This window comes from Hyla sarda, chromosome 6 (genome assembly GCF_029499605.1).
Source record: "Hyla sarda isolate aHylSar1 chromosome 6, aHylSar1.hap1, whole genome shotgun sequence".
NCBI classification, from domain to species: Eukaryota; Metazoa; Chordata; class Amphibia; order Anura; family Hylidae; genus Hyla; species Hyla sarda.
This window is the reverse complement of record NC_079194.1, coordinates 62,275,410-62,296,160: the sequence shown is the minus strand read 5'-3', so window position 1 is coordinate 62,296,160 and position 20,751 is coordinate 62,275,410. Positions and strand designations below refer to the sequence as shown.

General features: G+C 41.5%; 1 protein-coding gene across 4 annotated transcripts in view; it reads right to left on the bottom strand.

Annotated features, from left to right (window-relative positions):
* Positions 1 to 20,751, bottom strand: part of TRIOBP (TRIO and F-actin binding protein) — a 117,773-nt gene that overhangs the window by 70,021 nt on the left and 27,001 nt on the right. For all 4 annotated transcript variants that reach the window (XM_056523914.1, XM_056523915.1, XM_056523916.1 and 1 more), the window contains 8 exons: positions 17,023 to 17,344; positions 16,326 to 16,452; positions 15,363 to 15,434; positions 13,250 to 13,318; positions 12,845 to 12,919; positions 10,998 to 11,063; positions 9,358 to 9,420; positions 4,353 to 5,903 (listed from right to left, as the gene is read on the bottom strand). In XM_056523914.1, the coding sequence (XP_056379889.1) occupies positions 4,353 to 5,903; positions 9,358 to 9,420; positions 10,998 to 11,063; positions 12,845 to 12,919; positions 13,250 to 13,318; positions 15,363 to 15,434; positions 16,326 to 16,452; positions 17,023 to 17,344 (2,345 nt within the window). The remainder of the gene's footprint in view (positions 1 to 4,352; positions 5,904 to 9,357; positions 9,421 to 10,997; positions 11,064 to 12,844; positions 12,920 to 13,249; positions 13,319 to 15,362; positions 15,435 to 16,325; positions 16,453 to 17,022; positions 17,345 to 20,751) is intronic.

Genomic DNA, 20,751 nt, shown 5'->3' with positions numbered 1-20,751 from the left:
TCCGGTTTGCAAGCGGTCAGTAAACTACTAGTTCCAGCATGCCTCTGCCTGTTTTTTTCTGTTCAAGTCGTGCCCACTTTATTTTGTGATCCCGCCGAGCATTTTTTCTGTGCGGAAAGGTTCTGCCTACTTTGTGGTTTTGTCACTCCCGTTCCCCACCCTGCTTACTACCATGGTCTGCCTCCTGAACACGTGTGTGCCGCTGTGATGTCGCGTTGTCTGTGTTTGTGAGGTCCGGCGGTTTGACCAATCAGCGTCCGAAACACAAACACACATACCCACTGGCACAAACCCTGACCGATCAAGAGCCATTCCTGTTGACATCAGCACACCGAAATCAGCCTAAATGGATGAGCCACAACAGCGTCATGAAAGCAAAACCTCCAAACAATGCATGCACCGCGGAAACAGGACAATTGGTGCGAACAGCGAAAAAGAGGCACAGAGACAACGACACGCCAAACCAATACGGAAAGAGCACTAAGTGACAGCAGGGAATATTCATTAGATGGGAGGGGAAAGGGCCGACCACAGAGCTGCCATTTGTCCACAGCACTTAATAAACATGACGTTGATTGTGGACGACCGTAACAGCCAGCCTAATAAACTACTGAACTTCCACCACAGCAAGCAGGTCAGTAAAAATCACATAGACTGGGGATATATCTAACACATGTAAATTACAAAAAGGCTCAACTAGCAACAAACACGCTACCTAACCATAGAAATTTGGTACCGGAGTACCCCTTTAACCCCTTTAAGGTTTAAAAAGAACATATAATCAGAAAATGACTTATTAGGCCTCATTCACATTATGATTTGTGCCTTCGAAGCACAGATAAGTTGACAACCTGTCATAATCGGCTGCAGACGTATCTGTGCTCGGAAAGGCACCGTCCCCAATTCAGTGGCCTAAGTTTAGCCAGCTAGTGATTACATTCAATCATTTCCAAGAGATGAGAAGCTTTGGTGTGGACTGAAAAGCATGGTCTGCTGTGTTTTTCAGTCTTAAATGATTAAATGGAATAAAAGGCAAATATTTTCAGCCACATGAAACCCCAGATATTGGATGAAGTCAGCAGAATATGATGTGATTGTGCAATGCCTCCTGTTGGCCTACATGCCAGTTATCAGATAGAACCCTTGAACTGAGAGACCTTGATTTATCATTCCGGCAGATCGCTACGTACGTTGGCCAGGATGTCAGCCCTTTTCTTGTCCCAGTGGTTGGGAGACTAACAACGAACTGTAATGACAACAAGAGGTGCACTGTGAATCTATGCACAGAGGGATTGTTAGATTAGAAGAATGGCGCCTTGTAATCCATTCTGTACTGTGAGTGGAGTTGGGCATCACATACACAACCTAGGGCGTTGAACAGTGTCCACACAAACTATGAGAATGCACTTGCACAGACGAGTGACATTTAGATGCCAGATAGGCCTGGAGATAAGGTGGGCAACACCATGAAAAGGCCTTCACAAGAAAACGTCACACCAGTACAATGGGATTATGGTGTGGCATAATGTATGGTAGCTGGACTCCTCTAGTCTTCATTCCAGGAACAATAACAGCTCCGCATAACATTGATGTGGTCTTAGAACTAATGGTACGGTCATTCTCTGATGTGTCCCAGGGGCTGTTTTTCAAGAAGACTGTTCCAAGGCTCATGTTGCTTGTGCTACAGTGAGCAGCCTGAGTGAGCTAACCATGCTACTATGGAATACAGCATCTTCGGACTCATCTTCCATTGAGCACATCTAAGATCTTACTGGTTGGCAATTGTAAAAGGAGCTGTCAGCAGAGGATCTTGATGATCTGACCTCACTGATAGCATGCCAAGGCATGTAAGTGCATGTATTTCTGCGGGTGGCACTCAATACTGAATGAATACAAATGTTTTGAATATTTTGTTTCCATTTTTTCATCACATGTATATAATTAACATATCTATCGATCTTGTGATTTCCATTTTTTCATGACTTTTCCTTCCAGGTGTTGAGGAGTGTGTTATAGTGTTTACACTGGCTACGAAAGTACCTTAGACTGTCCCTTAACACTTGACATACGATGGCTAAGAACGCTCAAACTTTGCTTCTAAGGCTATGTTTACACAGCAGAATTTCCGTGCAGAATTCCACATTGGAATTTTGCATAGAGATTCCGCAGCAGCAGAGTCCTATTGATTTCAATGGGATTCTGCTGCGCTGTTCACATAGTAGAATTTTTGCACCGGAGACACTGGCACGGAAATTCAAATTCCGTGAACGCAGAAAGAATAGACATGTCTATTTTTTCTGCAGACTCCGCACAGAATGCATTGCAGTCTATGAGATTCCTGAGCAGTCCTAGCACTGGCACTCCACATTCAGGGGCAATCTCCATGCAGACATTGCTGTGTGAACATAGCCTAAGCAACCAGACTCTTCATTATAGACAACCTTCCTGTTTTAGGTGGCTCAGTTCTCATCTCTGCAGGCTTGGATGTGTTATCACAATAACTTTCTTATCACTTTGACAGATGACAGCTCTATTGTACTGCTGAAGACTCTATTCACACCATGCCCAGCCTCTGTTTAACACTCCCCACCCTTTTTTATTTCCTTTGGCCTCGTTCACATTGCTGTCAGACTCTGCTATTCATAATGCTGTCGGCAATCCGGCTAGAAGAACGGGAGTTTATCGAAGAAAAAAGAGTGCAAGCTCTATTTTTCTCTCTGCTAAAATCCTGTACAATTACCGGGTCAAGTGAAGGGGTCCGTCGGGACCCAGTAGTAGCCGTTTGTATCCGACCCATTTCAGGGTCTGATCGGCTCAAAAAACTTGTTGGATGCAAACGGTCGTGTGAAGTTAACCTTAGATAACAGGAAAAAAAAATTCAGACTGCTCCAAAATACAAATGTGGGGTATATGTGAGCATATGTTTGCACAAAAAACAATATAATAAAAACAAAATACCCTCCAATGCCTAATAGCGTTGGAGGGTATTTTATGCAATACCATTTAAAAAGTGTCTAAATGGACACACAAATGCTATCAAAGCTGCAAAGCCAAAGATCCTCACTTAATTGTCATTCACAGAATTTGTGCATAGTGCCAGGTGACTCCATATGGGCCTAGCTGCAGGTGCCTCACACCTCATATCCTCAAGTGTCAAGCCACATGGATTCTATAATTGTGAGCCACTGATCACCACCAAAATTGTCAGCCACAGTTCATCCCACAACTGCCAGCCACCTCTCACCTATAATTATGGAGATATGTATCGCTATGACGCTAATGTGTGTTGCTCACATGTTGCCCACATCCATTCATTGCTCTAAAGTCTCCCCCTCAGGAGTGGTGGAGGGTGCATGCTCAATACACACTACTATATTAGAGAATTTGGTTGGCTGCTGTCCCGACCCAACGCTATGTTGAGGACAGGACTCTCAAATCTCCTTTTTGGATAGAGGGTTGATCAAGTATACACCATGCCTGCCTATCCCCATTAATTGCCTATGAGTCTGCCAAAGATAGCCAAGTGCTGTATTCTGTTATCTTAGTCAGTCCTATAGACAATAAATGAATACTAGATCATGTCTCCATTTATATGAAAACTTAGGCTGCATTCACATCACGATTTCTCCATCCGACCTGAGTACACGATTTTTATAACTTAAAATCGTATGAAATCGTATATAAAGTCGGATCCATTGACCTCCATTAAAAAATCGGATCCATTACACATATACGATTTGATCCGCATCCGATTTCACACGATTTTTGTTTGGGTTTGAAATCGGGATTGACCACGATTTCAGACCTGAACAAAAATCGTGTGAAATCAGATGCGGATCAAATTGGATGTGTGTAATGGATCCGATTTTTTTATGGAGGTCAATGGATCCGACTTTATATACGATTTCATACGATTTTAAGTTATAAAAATCGTGTACTCAGGTCGGATGGAGAAATTGGAGAAATCATGATGTGAATGCAGCCTTAGAGGGTTCTGTTCTGGAGATTGTGGAGTCCTAGTGGTTTCAACCACCCCCTCCCCTTAAAGAAGAACACAATCTAGGCCTTCAACTATCGAAAATACAGACCAAATCTCACTGTACTACGCTGTTTCCGTAAATTACTTTCAGTTCTACGGGAGTTGTGGAAATAGCATAAACCCAGCTTCTTCTGAAATCTCCAACACCTCTGGCTGCCACATTCTGACAGGAGTAGAGAGAATAGTGCACGTTCCAGAGGTGGGACCCACATTTTTTAAGACATTTATGACATATGTGTGGATAAGTCTTAAATGTCTGAGATTATAATACCTCTTTTACTCTGGACAATGAGTAAAGCACTGTGGCGCATACCTTTACGTGTTTGCCCATGGTGTTGAGATACATGTCCGTGTCACAGGCTTCTTCATATTCTGCAGTATTGCTATCAGCAGGGGAATAGTCATAGTGCTGGAAGTGTCTAATTTCTTTAGTCAGTGGCTTTTCAGTTTTAGTATCTGAAAGTGATGAATTATCATTGACATTAGATGTCTTATAGTGTAGGGATTCATTATGGAGAACCTCAGAAGCATCTGCTAAGTCTAATCCCTTCCAGTCATAGAAAATGTGTTCTGGTGAAGGAGAGTTCGGATAATCTTTCTGAAAGGTTTTTACAGGAGTCACTTGTCGCTCTGCAGTTTCTGGTTTCAAGTGTTCTGATGGAGTATGAGGCCTACTTCTATCTTCTGCTGGACAATCATTCTGAGACCTAGACTCTTTTAGTGTTTCCACATCTTGTGAATCATTGCTATCATTTTGTTTTGCAGATTCTGAGGTGACAATAATGGATCTTGTTGGTTTTAGTACAACTTTTGACAATGGTGTTTCAGTGCCACTATACCAATCTACAAGGATTTGACTCTGTGGCTCTCGTCTGTAGCAAGAAAGAGGACCTGCAGGCTTATACAGAGACACCCCTGGATGATATTTTGGTTCTGGGTCACTGTCTGCTTGTTCTGGAGAAGAATTTGATGGTGGTGGATGTGATTGTTGTACATTTTTCTCTTCATAAGTGTCTTCGCTATAGTTTAATTCAGTCATTCCTTTTCGTGATTCCTCAGTTTTAGAAGGCTGCCATTCAGGACTGTCATACACTGAAGATTCAGTCCTAGATGGTGTCTTAGATGGTGAACAACTAGATGATAAACCAGTAGAGTCCTTACGGATGATCTCAGATGCACTAGATTTTCGTACTTCCTTACGATTATAAGGATTTGGTTCCTCTGAATGTGCATATGGTTTCTGAGAACTGCTGGAATTTGAGGAGGGTGTTTGTGGCCTTTGGAGTTCCCTTTTCGTAGTTTCTGGTGGAGTGTAAGCTTTGCATTCAGATTCTGGTCGCAATAAAGATGGATCTCGAACAGTTTGTTGTTTAGTGTCTGATAATAAGGGCTCAGCCTGTGATTTTATATTATTAGATTCCTGGGGTGATAGTACACATGGGGCAGACCCATTTTTGGACATTTCTCCATCTGTTTGGGTTCCAGCCGCCTTTAATTCAGTTTTTAGAGGTACATTTTCAATTTCAGAAAAGCCCAAAAACTGTTGTTTCTGTGGCTCTGGTGTGTGGCATGAAAGTGGCCCTGCGGGCTTGTACTGGGACCACCCTACATTTTTTGCCTCTTGTATAGAGTTGGCTTGAGTATACTCCTTTACAGCATTCTCTAAAAGAGAGCCATATGATGGGCGATGCTGTGAGTGGTGTGGATGGTTAGATCCACTATAATGGGACTGGGGGTTATTAATAGGTGATGGTTTATACTGTTGCTCCACCTTTTGTGACTTCTCATGTTTTTGGTATTGTGAGCTGCCAAAGTGGAGAATTGTGGGCTCTGCAGATGTTCTTGAGATGCTTGCTTGAGAATTCTGTGAAGAAACCATTGTAAAATATAAATAATGTAAGTAATTTATATCAGTATAACAAGTCTGCCAATAGTTAAAAATAAATACTTGCTTTTTATTGCAATTTTGGAAAGATATATATGGTCAAGGCACAAAATTCTAATACAAAAGAAAAGTGGCAACAGCGCTCAAAGATGTAGAAAAAATAAGGTAACTTTATTCCATAACCAAACAGGTGCCACCTGGGACCACACAGAATGCGCTGTCTCATAGACGGTTATGCATTCCGTGCAGAATCTGCACAAAGAATGAACACGTTCATTCTTTGTGAGGACACGGCTGTGTGCTTTTCCACCATGAATTCAATGGGACTCTGCTGCAGCGGAAATTCTGTGCTGACATTCCAAGCAGAGGTCCACATGGAATTTCCGCCGTGTGAACATGGCCTTACTCGTCTCTCCACAGTCACTCTCCCTTTCCCCTCTACATAGACTTCTGTGGACAGCTATAAACTGATATATATTTGAGCAGTTTTGTTTGAGTGAATGATAAGTTTAGAAAATAGTGGACCAGAAAAAAGTGCATGATAAGTGGAGAAAGAGGCATTTTAATAAGATATAGTGAATCCTGGATAATACCACTGATTGAGCGAGTTGCAGCTGTGTTTTTAGTTCTATGTAAATCTGAAGTTTTAACTTAACTTAATTTATTCCCTTTCCACATCCAAGTGTGAGAAGGTAGGGAGTGTGATCACTGTGGCCCTCCAATTCTCCAGAATGGTGCCCTCCCTTCTTTTGGCACAGGTGGGTTGATACATGCATGGTTTCTCCATTCACTGTCTATGGAGCCGTCGGAGATAACTAATATAGCGCACCATTCAAAACAAAGTAGTCCCAGCTGTCGGACTCCCTGCGACTCTCACTTATCCCTATCCTTGATAATTTTTGTCGGAATCACCCTTTATTACCATTTTTGCAGGATATGCCATGGATGTCTGTTCTGATCAGGGATCCACCTATGGGCATGCACTTCTATTTTTAGAAGATTGTCTGAGATATGAATATGCACTTAATGAAATATTGTTAACCTTTTATTTGTTAAATATTATTCTGCAGGCCTCAATTTGTCATATAAGAAATGTGCAAGGGTGAGCACTAGAAAAAATACTTAAAATCCTTAATGCAGGATAAAAGAGAGAATATTTAAAGCATACAAAACATAAAGAAGGTTACAAAATATTCAAGTACATAACAGAAAGTTCACAAAGTTAGTGAATTTTGAAAGTGTGAAAATGTCTCCCAGTGAGTGTAAGTGTCTCTATGTGTGAGAGAGTAGCCAGATGGTGGTATCGACCCTTCCCCCATACGACTTCTGAGCCATATATTTGTACTAATATGGCCTTAGAAGTATACATTTTGGATATATGTGTCATATATACATCTCACTAGACCTGGTTAGAATGACATAAGACACGGACGTGTTCCTCACATTGTCTAATAACCATATAACCTGTCCTTACACGTCAAGATCAACATGAACCACAAGTGCCTTCAACATATGACGGTTAGATATATCTCACTTTGTGTTTTGTTTGCCTCAATTATCTAAGATCTCTATGTTCTGTCAATGAAAAGAAACATTCCTGTTCCCATACAGAGGCTGACGTGGAGACGTACAGACCCAATACTTCTCATAGGCGAAGATTTGTGAGCTAAACAGCTTGTATTTCAGGCGTATACATACAATGATACCTTATAAAAACTAACAGGATTTGTGGGATTTGTGTTTCTGCTGATGTATCCAGCTCATGTAGGATTGTCTACACTGGGTACACTTGTAGTAACCATTGGCTGTATTCATTCTGTACCAGTTTTCAGTCTCTGGATGTCAAATAACATCTTAAAATGGTGAACTATGAGTATGCAAAGTATACTATATTGGAACTAAACTTTTTCATATTGACATAACCTGTCATCTTTTGCCACTATGTTTGTATGTTGGGAAAAGTTCCCTGCGTACACACTAAATGTGTCCATAAGGGGGTAATGTAAGATAAAATAAGATGAAGGTATACAAGCATACCAATAAATGTCTGCCTGATAGATGCCAAAATGTTTTAATAGTATCTGCCATGTATATGGATTCATTCAGCATATGCATGGAGAATATCTACAACTGCATGCTTTAAAGGTATACACCAAGCATGCTGTGAACACAGAATTAAAGGGGTACTCCGCCCTTGGACATCTTAGGGGATAAGATGTCTGATCTCAGAGGGTCGACCCGGGGGGCAGATTGGGGGAGGGGGGCAGAGATGGTGGGGTTGTGTCCCAGCGGCGGGACCCCCGCAATCAGGCATTTTATCCCCTATCCTTTGGATAGGGCATTAGATGTCTAGGGGTGGAGTACCCCTTTAATGCTGTGTTCACAACATGCTTGATGTATACCTTTTAAGCATGCAGCTGTAGATATTCTCCATGCATATGCTAAATGAATCCATATACATGGCAGATACTACACAGGCTTATTGTTTTCTGAATAAGCATTCCTAGGAATACTTGTTCCCAATTATTGGGCTGTGTGAAAGGGCCAACAATCAGCCAACCAATGGGAGAATGCTAGTTTGTAGGTTGATGGAATCTTTTGTACGGCCAATAAAATCATTATTGGCCAAACCTAATCTTGGGTAAACATGGGAAATGTGGTCTACAATAAAGAACTGTGCCGCACAAATGATCGCACCTTGTAAAGGCTCAGTAAAAGGGCCTCTAGTCATTGCATCACCCAGTAGTTCAACATTAGTTCTACATTAGCTAAAAATATCATCTATTTAATACTGTGTACTGGTTGTTCTAGTGATATCAATTCCACTTTGCATTATGCAAAATTCACTAACATAACCGAGGATTATTGTTTCATTTGCAAATTAAGATTTTGACACATGGCTTCCAGAAACTAATATCTAGGCTACTAAGAAAGCTTTGTGACAAAATGTCCATCCCACCAGACCAGAGGTGGCATACGCAACCTTGAATATTAGTTCAGGTGACTTCATCCCATTTCTGACATTCAAATGCTCCACAAATGCTGTTGAGGGTCTCCAACTCAACCACTGATGGTCCAGTCTCTCCAGAATCTACTCTGTAATAGTGCATGAGACACAATGCTCTGCTTAGTTTTCTCCATTTTAATATGTAACATTTGGCAAAGAGGAGATGTTGTAGACTCTCAAGGTTGCTATGGATTTGACGTAGGATAAAATCAGAGCATAGAGTCTAAGGCATTATAAGTTCTTTATCCTTAGTCTTGCAAGAAGGCTTGGAATTTCCCACAGTGAATCGCCAGGTCTTGGAGTAGACTGCTAACCTTAAAAGGCATCATACACACTGTCTCTACCATCTTCAGTGTTTTTCAGCAAGTATTTTGGAATATAGTAGGTAAGAAACATAAACCTGTCATACGTAAAAACAGTTTTTACCTCTCTGCTCCGATAATTTGTAGAACCCTGATGTTCATGTGAGGCCTCCACCGGCGTGGGCGTCTGTAAGAAATGTTGTTTGTATTCTTAATTCACAGGTTTGTTTTTCCACAGTTAAAGGAAAATTTAGAAACAAAAAATGTGCAACAAAAAAAAAATACATGCATTACAAGGCATATTAAGATGAACGGATTAAACGAATAATAATGTTTTATTAGGTAACATGAATAGTCTACTGTATTGAGTTCCTGTCATAAGGAAATTAATGAACTGTTCAGTGCACTTGGTTGTTCCCTGTAGGTTAAGGAGAAGACAACTGTAGTGTTCTTCTATAGGTATACCACAGAGAAATGTCTTGCTCATGACTATTGCAATATTTCCTACTGAAGCTCCAACAAAGTCCCATCCTTCTCATTTATCATCCAATAGCTAAACCGTAGTTAGGTTTAGATGTGGTACCACAGCTCCTCAATCTTTTTATTGATTTATTTTTTACATATGTTTGTTAGGGTTTCATATATAAAACAATAAGCATTGTTTGGGACACACCCCGACATCTCGAGTAGGACAAACAATGTGGAGTACAATACTGGTATCAAAAAGTTATCAAAAGACATAACATGGTAGTGGCCACTGGGCATGAAAGTCAAACAAGTCAGTACAACAATTTATTTATACAAGAACCCTCTCCCCTCTCCACCACCCCCCCCCCCCCCCCCTTCATGTGCTCAATGGTAAGTATCTCTCCAATGAAAGAACAAACAATCTTGTCAAATAAGCAAGGCAAGCCTAGTGGTAGTGGCAGTACCATAGGTTTATGATACAGGATAAGCAGGATAGAACTGGGGTCTATCTAGAGGTCCCCCTCTTCAATACCTCCACCACAATCTCCTGTGAATCAGTCAATATGTAGACACTCCAAAGACCTTCAATGCGTCTTGTCAAGTACAAAGTTGTGTTTAAAGAACCCACCACACTAGCTATTTTGGTATTAGTCAGGAATGCCCCATAAACATCTTCCATTTTTTTAAAGAAGGTTTTAGTAGATTTCTCTTTTGTCCTGAGTACCAACCTGGTCTAGAAACAAGTATCTCAACATTTGCTGGACCACTTCCGCAGTGGAGGGCATAGTTGCTTCCAGCCAATGCGCCAGCAGACAGCGCTTCGCTACCAAAATAAATGTATGGACCAATAAAGTGGGTGCAATGTCATCCGGAGCAACATGAACCACTATAAGTGGTGCATCCTCCAACTTTTAATTTTTTTATTTTTTACCAAGGCCATACCAGCCAGAACATGGTTTGTATTGGTCATTGTCCATGCCAATAATTATTTTCCAATGCCAGTCCTGGACAACTTCTTCAAAATAAAACACAAATATAGTCAGTTGTGTTTCTAAACCAGGGACATTTACAACAATAAAAAGGCCTGTGTGGGGTATGATAACTTATGTGACTACTGCCTACCTAGCTGCCCTCCCCAACAATTGAGGGACCATCTCACATTTGAAGTATTAACATAGACTGTATTTATGAAGATTGCAGTAATTATGTTAGGTGTCAACTGATATTCTTAGCAGACAAACATGACTTTACTTGAAGAGAACCATTTACAACATATACACACCTATATTGTCTCACCGATTTTAGGAAGGTCTCACGATTTTTCCAGGCTAGTTCAGTGTTTTTGTCCAACTTTCCTTCTTTCTGCGCAAAATGTTTTAAATATTAGTATAGTTTACTAGAAACACAATTAAAGAGAACATGTCGATAAAAAAGGACCCGTTGTTTGAATCAAGTTTTATGTTAACCATATTTTTAAAGACATTTTGGTGATCAGTTTTTTTAAGTTTGCATTTTACTATCTGAATTTCAAAATGATCATGAAAACCTGCAGTTTTTATTCTGGCCACTAGGGCTATAACTATGCTGTTCTGTACAGATCATTTCCCAGTAATGCTTTTCTTCTCAGCACAGACAAGCAAAGTGACACCATTAGACAGATAACACTGGATCAACCACCATTCACAGCAACGATCAGCATCCCCCTTCCTGTAAAATGACCTCTGAAAAGGTCACAGATATTGCTCAGTAGCATATCCAATGCATCTAAATGGGACAGCTTCCATCTATTTTTGGCTTTGCCCATGGGTCCTTTTGTAAAGCATATCTCTAAATGCTGTTGGAAAATAACTTTGACAAGATGGCTGTCACAATAATAATGAACAAAAAATGAAATTAAAAAAATTGACAACCATAAAATAGAAACTGATAAAAAAAATAAAACATGTTTCAGCATCTGCCTCTAATCAGGAAAAAATTTAGGTGATACATTCCCTTTAAACTTTACAGTATAAAATTGGTAAAAAAAAATTGTAATATAGTAATACATTACATGCAATTAAGGCATGTGTCAACCTTTTAGGGTAGAGTCACACATTTTGCATCAGCAACGTCAAATACGCTGACGCCGGTTAGCTGTGTGTGTCAGCTTGTGACTTAAGGCTGGAAATTACCCACAACGAGCGGAAACACAGAGCTATTGGGAGCAGGGAGCTCGCTCTGTGACTGCCGGCAGCGCATCCACAGCATCAAATATGCTGTGGATGCGCTATGTGTGACCCTACCCTACACATCATTTGTTAATTTGCATATAGAATTAACCAGCATTAGATATTGAAAAACAGAATGGACCTGTCTCATCTGTATGTAAAGCTGAAATAACACATTCAGTTTTCAATACAATTTTCTGAACCAAACATAGAAGTATATACATAACAGTATAAAGAATAAGTATAAGAACAGTTCTTTTTGCATCCACTTCTTGTTTTGACTCAAAAAACTGCCACAACAACTGTATGAGTGATTCCTGCCCTACACAGATGGTTCACTGCTTTCAATGGGCACTGTGTAATGCAGCCTTGGAGAAGATGCTTCCCCAGCAATACCAGCTGAGCAGTGATACAGCCCTTCCCCGTGACCGTCCCAGTGATACACCGCTTCTCCATGACTGTCCCAGTGATACACCCCTTCCCCATGACCGTTCCAGTGATACACCCCTTCCCCGTGACCGTCCCAGTGATACACCTCTTCTCCATGACTGGCCCAGTGATACACCCGTGACTGTCCCAGTGATACACCCCTTTCCCATGACCGTCCCAGTGATACACCCCTTCCCCGTGACCGTCCCAGTGATACACCCCTTCTCCATGACTGTCCCAGTGATACACCCCTTCCCCATGACCGTTCCAGTGATACACCCCTTCCCCGTGACCGTCCCAGTGATACACCTCTTCTCCATGACTGGCCCAGTGATACACCCGTGACTGTCCCAGTGATACACCCCTTCCCCATGACCGTCCCAGTGATACACCCCTTCACCGTGACCATTCCAGTGATACACCCCTTCCCCATGACTGTCCTAGTGATACACCCCTTCCCCATGACTGTCCTAGTGATACACCCCTTCCCATTGACCACACACAAACCTTATCTTGTGCTCCCACAGGTCTCAGTATTTTATCCCGATTCATCCATTCAGGCTCCTTGAATGCTTTTCGTCCCTAATTGGGGTCAGAATGTTGTTTATAGTTATACTTATCTATAATGCATGAGATAGTTACGCTTTATTATCACTATTTGTAATGAAAACAAAACATAAAATTTTACATAGCCTAAAGGCCCCTATACACATTAGATATCTGTCACACCTGATGATTTCTGCAGGGTTAGTTGACCATCTAATGTTGGAGGCCTCCTAACCCTCCCCAAACAGTTGATGTTGCGAAGAGAAAGATCAGGTATGTTGGATCTCAACCGCCTAATGCTCTTGGATTGGGAGAGATAGCTGAACATTCAGCCAACAGCTATCAAAAGTGCATGGCCAGCTTTACCTGAGCTCCTGTATGGTATGAGAAGGGGTCCCCGCTTCTGGTTTCTGTTACTTTTGAACCACTGAACCCCTGTGTGAAGAGACAGATTAGTGTTTCATTTAAAAGCATCAATAAGCATAAAAGTATCAATAAATGATAAGTTATATGAATGTTATAACAGATTATTTTGACAGCCCAATACCTTGTAGCCAGTACAGTGGTCTTTCAATTGACAATGGTCTTAGGTTACAATAATTTCAACATACAATGGTCTTTCCTGGGCCAGTGTCCACATTCAACTTAAAAATAATATCTCAGCTCTATATGATGCTCAAAGCTACAGACACACGCAGATAGCTGATAAACCAAATGATACCTGTCTCTTAGCTGATGGCTTTGTAATGTTATAAAATCATGAATTCCTTCTAAGTTAAAGCATTAAAGAGGCTGTGCTGAGCTGCAGCATACATGCCTCCTCCCTCCCCTAACCCCTTCTACCTGACTTCCAGCACTGAGCACTGTATATTAATCATGCAGGGTATGGAGGGGTGGGGGAGGGAGGAGGTGTGCATGTATAGCTCAGCACAGCATTTGAGCTTGGAAAATTGTGCAAATTATCTGTTTCTCAGAAGAATATCTTTTAGTCAGGGTCCCACCCATTAAAAGAAGATTTTAATATATCCATGATCTCCCCCAAAAGGAAGAGTTGTAGACATTTTTTTTTTGTGGTTCTTGTCTCCCATCAGTACGGAACAGGGGTCTGGCTGAGAGAGAGCACTTTGATGTAGCTCTCGGTAGGTGGTGTCACTCTATATGTAGAGACGGACAGCTGGTATAGGTAGTCTTTTGCGTCTCTCTCTCTCTCTCTCTCTCTCTCTCTCTCTCTCTCTCTGTGACAAGTTTCTGTTATTCATTCACAAAACACAAAGGAAACTAAAAAGATTTCACTATAAATAGGATGACATGTGCTTGCTGACTGTAATATAACTGTAATATTTGTTTTCCCTTTCTTGTTTTGTCTATGGCCAAAACTTCCAGCTACGAAGAAAAGGAATTCTATTTATTTTACTCATAACTATAATCACGAATGTTCTCTAGGCAGTGGAGGCTCCTCCATTGTTATATTCATCCCTGACAGTCTGTAACGCCCCAACAGTTTGGACTTGCTGTGCCACTTGTTGGTTTGGCTTTGGACCAAACATATAAGTGGAGTCTGTTCCCCTGGTTTTCACTGTTTATCCCACTCCAGGATGCCGAAGCTGGAATTCATCTGCAGGGGAGACTCTAGGTTGTTACCGCAAGATTGGTAAGTGGCAGCTGGTGTATAGCTGAGCTGTAGCTGTTAGAACAGCAGGGCTGAGGAGCTCCGATGCAGCTAGGTGGAGCAGGCATGATCAGCTGACAGAGGCATGATCGACAATACAGGTCATGCACTGGAGAAGCAGACGGGTACAAAGGGAACAGGCTGAGGCGGAGTCGTTAGAGGATGCCCCATCACTAAGGGCGGTGTTTTCCAGTGGGTCACATCAATAAGGGCAGTGTCTCCCAACTAGGGTGCCTCCTGCTGTTACCCCTAGGTAGGGAAAATAGGAGGATGATGCTGGAAAAGTGCAGTGGAAATCGTCAAGATGGTCTGGGCCCGATGGAGAAGAAAAGGGAAAGTGGGTCGCTGCATATAGCTGCTCTGTAAACTACACAGCCAGCAGATATATAGGGATTGTGCATTGCTAATTTTTATCTATTTTTGGCAATGTAAGAGTGAAAGACAGCCTGGCACTGCTCGTGTATACACCTGTGGGATTGTAGCGCGAGACTGGTCCGTAGCCCACGCTCACCTCCCTCCTATGTCGTCTCCCTCCACTGTTAATCTTTTATGTGGACTCTGAATAAAGCTCACGGATAAAGCAACAACTGTGGTGAGTGCACTTATTCCCTTTTCTGCATTATTTATCTATTTTTGTCTTTAAGCAACAATTATTTAGGTTTGCCCCGCAGAATTTTTTTTTTTTCTGAGGGGTGCCCCAAGCTGAAAAAGGTTGGAAACCACTGCTCTAAGGGATTGCACAAGCTCTACACAAAATAGAAGTATACGTGAGCCCTTACAATCATAATTGTACAGCAAGCTGTTTCTTACCATATCTGTCCTTGGGGGTGGATGAAGACTAGCTCTCCTCATCTGTAATTCCTGTCTCATCCGCACAGATTCCTGTAAACAGCAAAGTACTTGGAACTAGAAAATAGCATGATCCTGTAAATAGCATCAGTTAATGGAACTAGAATAATGACAAATATTGAGTAAGATAAATTAATGTACAGCTGTATTCACAATTTCACTGGATTCCAATACTATTTTTGGCTATTAAGAATTTTTGGTAGCCCAGTACAGTTGCACCCCTTATAGGGTGACCTATGGGACCCCTCCAGAGTCTCCCCCATAGAAACCCTGGGAGGAGCTAGCTAGTCAGTCTAGAGTCAGTATAAGTCTTTGCTGAGATTCAGAACAGTCAAGTCCTGAGAGAGTGTCTGGTGTCCTGCGGAGGCCAAAGGCCTACCACGCAGCCACGCTTCCACTAATCCAGTCCCCCACAGGTGAACGTCAAAACCTGGTAAGCTACATATGGGGTGAAGTCAGTCTAGTCAAGTCAGTTAAGATCAGTCTGTATACAGTCAGCGTGGACCTGCAGAAAATTGTCCAAATCCACTATAAGTCCCAGTGAGCCCTAGAGTCTCTGAAGTCACTGGTCACCCTCTTGGAACTAACTGAGCTGTCAATACTATTACACCTGTCTACCTCAGTAAAGCTGCCGTTGTTCCGTAACTTGGTGTCGGAGTCATTATTTGCCCCGTGCCTTGCCCAGGATCCAGCGGTATAGCTTCAGGTTAAAACACGCCCTGGCATCATGAACACATGGGGTTAATGCCCTCTGCCCCTAGGGTAATAACATCTACCCTCATCACAACCTCACCACAAATGTAACACACTTGAATGGACAAGTGCAAAGTTTAGGGTTCAGGTCAGCAATGGCTACTGCAATGATGATGCTTCCTACAATTCACAATGGACTACAACACTATCTCTGATACAATGGTTTCCCACCTCTGGATATAGGCAAGGGGTGGATTGTCGGCGAGCTCTTCGCTGCTCCATCAATGAATATTTCCCAGAAAGACTTTCTATTAACCCAGCCTCCAGTGCCTGAAAAGCTTCAAGGGCGTCTGCTGTCCTAAAAACAGTTGTAAAGGGAAAAAAACATTAAAACGTAACAAGAAAATCCCAGAATTTTTATTAATACAATCAACATTTTCTTGGCATCCCATAATTCACAATTTCTGAGAATATTGGTCTCATAACAGAACTTTTTAAATTACTCCAAAAGTGGGAACCAATACATCCAAATATATGGGGTGTTATACCTCTATGTCCACTTTCAAAAGTGCTGTATATCAAACTAAAGTTGAAACATGAACAACACATTTAAAAACACGTAAACATATAATTAATTACGAAAACCTAGTCCACCCAGGAATCAGTGTAAAAAAAAAGCCATTAATTTGTAGTGAATCAAAAATGCATATCTAGCAGGACAATAACAGTATAGCATCAGTTTGCTATCAATCAGCTCTTTTACTCTGATACCATGCTGGACTATACCTACCTGTTTCGTATTCTGTGGCTGCAGAGCTCCCCATCGGTCCTGGCATGGATTCTTCATACTAAGTATGAAGCTGGTTTATGTTTTGTGTTGGACATAAAATAATTTATGGCAGCACTAAGCTGCTAAATTCTTACCCACCTCCGTTCCTGTCCAAATATTCTCTCGATCTCTGCTTGCCCTGGACTACGTTTTCGGCCTTTCATATTAAGCGTGGCCAAGTCAGGTCTCAGGCGCTTTGCTCGTGGGATGTCAGCCATAGCAGTGTAATGGGCTCGATTTCCTCGCTGACTACATTCTGAATCGAGTGAGCTAGTGGAAGATGTAAGCCTGTGGCTTACCCCAAGGGTTGTAGGATCTTGACCTGCCCTTGATGGTCCATGACTGGAGAACGTAGTCCTGTATTGATTGACATCCACCTGCCCTTTCTGAGGACCGGTCTTATGAATGGATTCCGTACTGACTGTGAACACATGAAATGATGAATGGAGAAATATGACATGCATGGTAAGTTTACTACAACCAACAGTATAGATAACATCGGAATTATAGGCCCAGATTTATCAAGCTGTATGAGAGGAAAAGTGGAGATATTTTTCCACAGCAACCAATCACAGCTCAGCTAACGAGCTCTGGTAAAGTGAAGGTGGGCGGTTATTGGTTGCTGTGGGAAAAACTCCACTTTTTCTCTCACATAGTTTGATAAATCCCAAATTATTATTTCTAGTGTCAAAGTGAATTCAGTCTCTTTCCTGGCTTCAGTTTTTACTGTAAGAAGAAGGTACTGTACTTCCTGTCAGCCATGTTGGCTCCCACCACAGTCTGTCAGCCAAATGACAGCCTATCTATGTCCGTCTATGTCCTATGTCCTACTCTCAGCTCTCTTCCTGTAACCAGTCACTGTGAGATTCTTCACACTGTGCAGAGATATTTCTAACTGAACCTATGACAGACCTCTTGTTTTAGGATCTACGATGGCTATATATATGTGATGGCCTTCAGATAAACGTGTATGTTCCCTCCATAGAGAACAAGAGACAAGATGGGCCAGAAACTTGTGACAGTAAATTTTGTCCTTGAAAAGAAAATTCTTGGGTCTGTTGAAACCCTACAAGCCTGATCATATTTTCCTCTTGTTATGGAACAGTCTGGATGCTCTCAGACACATCAGATTTTGTCAGATCCCACATTAATGGCGTCTACCAGGGCTTCAATGTTAATGGCCTATCCTTAGGACATCTTCCAGCACCCTAATCAATCAGCTGATTGAAGTGGTTGCAGCACTTGGGTGATTTCTGCAAACCTGTTATTTCTTATCAGGCACATCACCATATATTATGTATTGACTGTATCTAGTTTTTCAGCTCTGTCCCTTTCAATGATTTGTACAGCCACTACAAAATGTATGTAGCCATGGTCGGTGATGAAGATCTTGCAGAGCTTGCCCTTCAATCAGCTGATCAGCGAGGGTGCCAGGAGTTCAACCTCCACCATTCTGATATTGATGGCCTGTCCTGAAGATAAGCCATTATTTAAAGTCCTTTGGAAACCTTTTTAATCTCAAGCATATGGGCAGGTAGTATAGTATGTGTACAAGCCTGCATTGTGTAGAAAACACATATATGAAATATATAGATCAGGAATATACCTCATAGTTATAAAGTTGATACACAAATAGTTAAATGGGTTAGCAAGGAAAAGGCCCCCTGCTGAGACCCCCACGATCACTACATATAGCCAGGATAAGGATGTGACTGTGAGCTAGATGAGCTCAATACATTTACAATAGAGCCCACCTAATGCAATGTGTTGGTATGTACAGTCAGTCAGTTTTTTTCAGCTATATAAAATTATTGTGGGGGTCTCAGCAGTGAGACCCCAACCATTCAAAACTCTTGACATGTCTCTGTGACACTGTAAAGTTTTTTTTTTTCACATCACAGTAGTAAGGCTCAGGCAACAGTATAAACTGTAGTATTAATAGCATTCGTACTAATACTTCTTTTTAATGGTCGGCAGCCGGCAGCGCAGTGTGCAGGTCAAAGAGGTGGGTGCCGAATGCAAGATTGCGGGGGTCCTCCTTTGGATAGGGGATAAGATGTCTTAGGGCCGGAGCACCCCTTTCAGCTAAAATCCAATTTGAAGGGAACCTGTCACTGTGAAAATGGTGACTAATCTATTGGCATAATGTTTTAGAGCAGGGACAGCTGAGCAGATTGATGTACAGGGTGGGCCATTTATATGGATACACCTTAATAAAATGGGAATGGTTGGTGATATAACTTCCTGTTTGTGTCACATTAGTATATGTGAGGGGGGAAACTTTTCAAGATGGGTGGTGACCATGACGGCCAATTTAAAGTTGGCCATTTTGAATCCAATTTTGTTTTTTCAATAGGAAGAGGGTCATGTGACACATCAAACTTATTGGGAATTTCACAAGAAAAACAATGATGTGCTTTGTTTTAACGTAACTTTATTATTTCATGAGTTATTTACAAGTTTCTGACTTCTTTTAAAATGTGTTCAATGTGGTGTCCATTGTGTTGAATTGTCAATGCAACCCTCTTCTCTATATACTGCTATATACTACTATATACACCGCAGGAGAAATGCTAGCACAGGCTTCCAGTATCCGTATACACTGCTATATACTACTATATACACCGCAGGAGAAATGCTAGCACAGGCTTCCAGTATCCGTATACACTGCTATATACTACTATATACACCGCAGGAGAAATGCTAGCACAGGCTTCCAGTATCCGTAGTTTCAGGTGCTGTACATCTCTTATCTTCACAGCATAGACAATTGCCTTCAGATGACCCCAAAGATAAAAGTCTAAGGGGGTCAGAGGGGGAGACCTTGGGGGCCATTCAACTGGTCCACGACGACCAATCCACTTTCCAGGAAACTGTTCCTCTAGGAATGCTCGGACCTGACACCCATAATGTGGTGGTCACCATCTTGCTGGAAAAACTCAGGGAACGTGCAGCTTCAGTGCATAAAGAGGGAAACACATCATCATGTAGGCCCCTGGATATGCGAAATTGCTACATTGCTACAAATAACTCATGAAAGAATAAAGTTATGTTAAAACCAAGCACATCATTGTTTTTCTTGTGAAATCCCCAATAAGTTTGATGTGTCACATGACCCTCTTCCTACTGAAAAAACAAAAGTTGGATTCAAAATGGCCGACTTCAAATTGGCCGCCATGGTCACCACCCATCTTGAAAAGTTTACCCCCTCACATATACTAATGTGCCACAAACAGGAAGTTAATATCACCAACCATTCCTATTTTATTAAGGTGTATCCATATAAATTGCCCACCCTGTATATCATTGTGGGAAAGGATACAGTATAACTTGTAAGACATTGATTAAAATCTCTGATCTTTCCATTCTCCAGTCCAGTGGGCAGTTCTATCATTGAGTGACACCATTACTGGACTCCTTAGAATAGAAGGAACAGGGCTTTTGATCAATCAAGTGACAGATTTACTGAATCTCATCCCACAAAGATATATATCAATCTGCTCAGCTCTTCCTGCTCTATAACATGATGCCAATAGATTAGATAGAATTTTCAGTGTACGAAAACTCAAGCAGAACCAGTGACAACTTGACAATTCTTATGTGCAACAATCATTGCCCAAAACAGTTATGTGAAGCAGAGATGTAACAACATATCTATAGCAACATATGGAGACTATAATGTGCTAGGTAAGTCATTTCCATCAACACAAAACTGAGTAAAACTAGAGAGCTGTATGCAAAATATGAGGACAGGAAGAAAGAACCCGAGCCCTGGTCTCAGTCCATGCATATAATGGATCAATTTAGCAATCTACAGTATAAGGATTC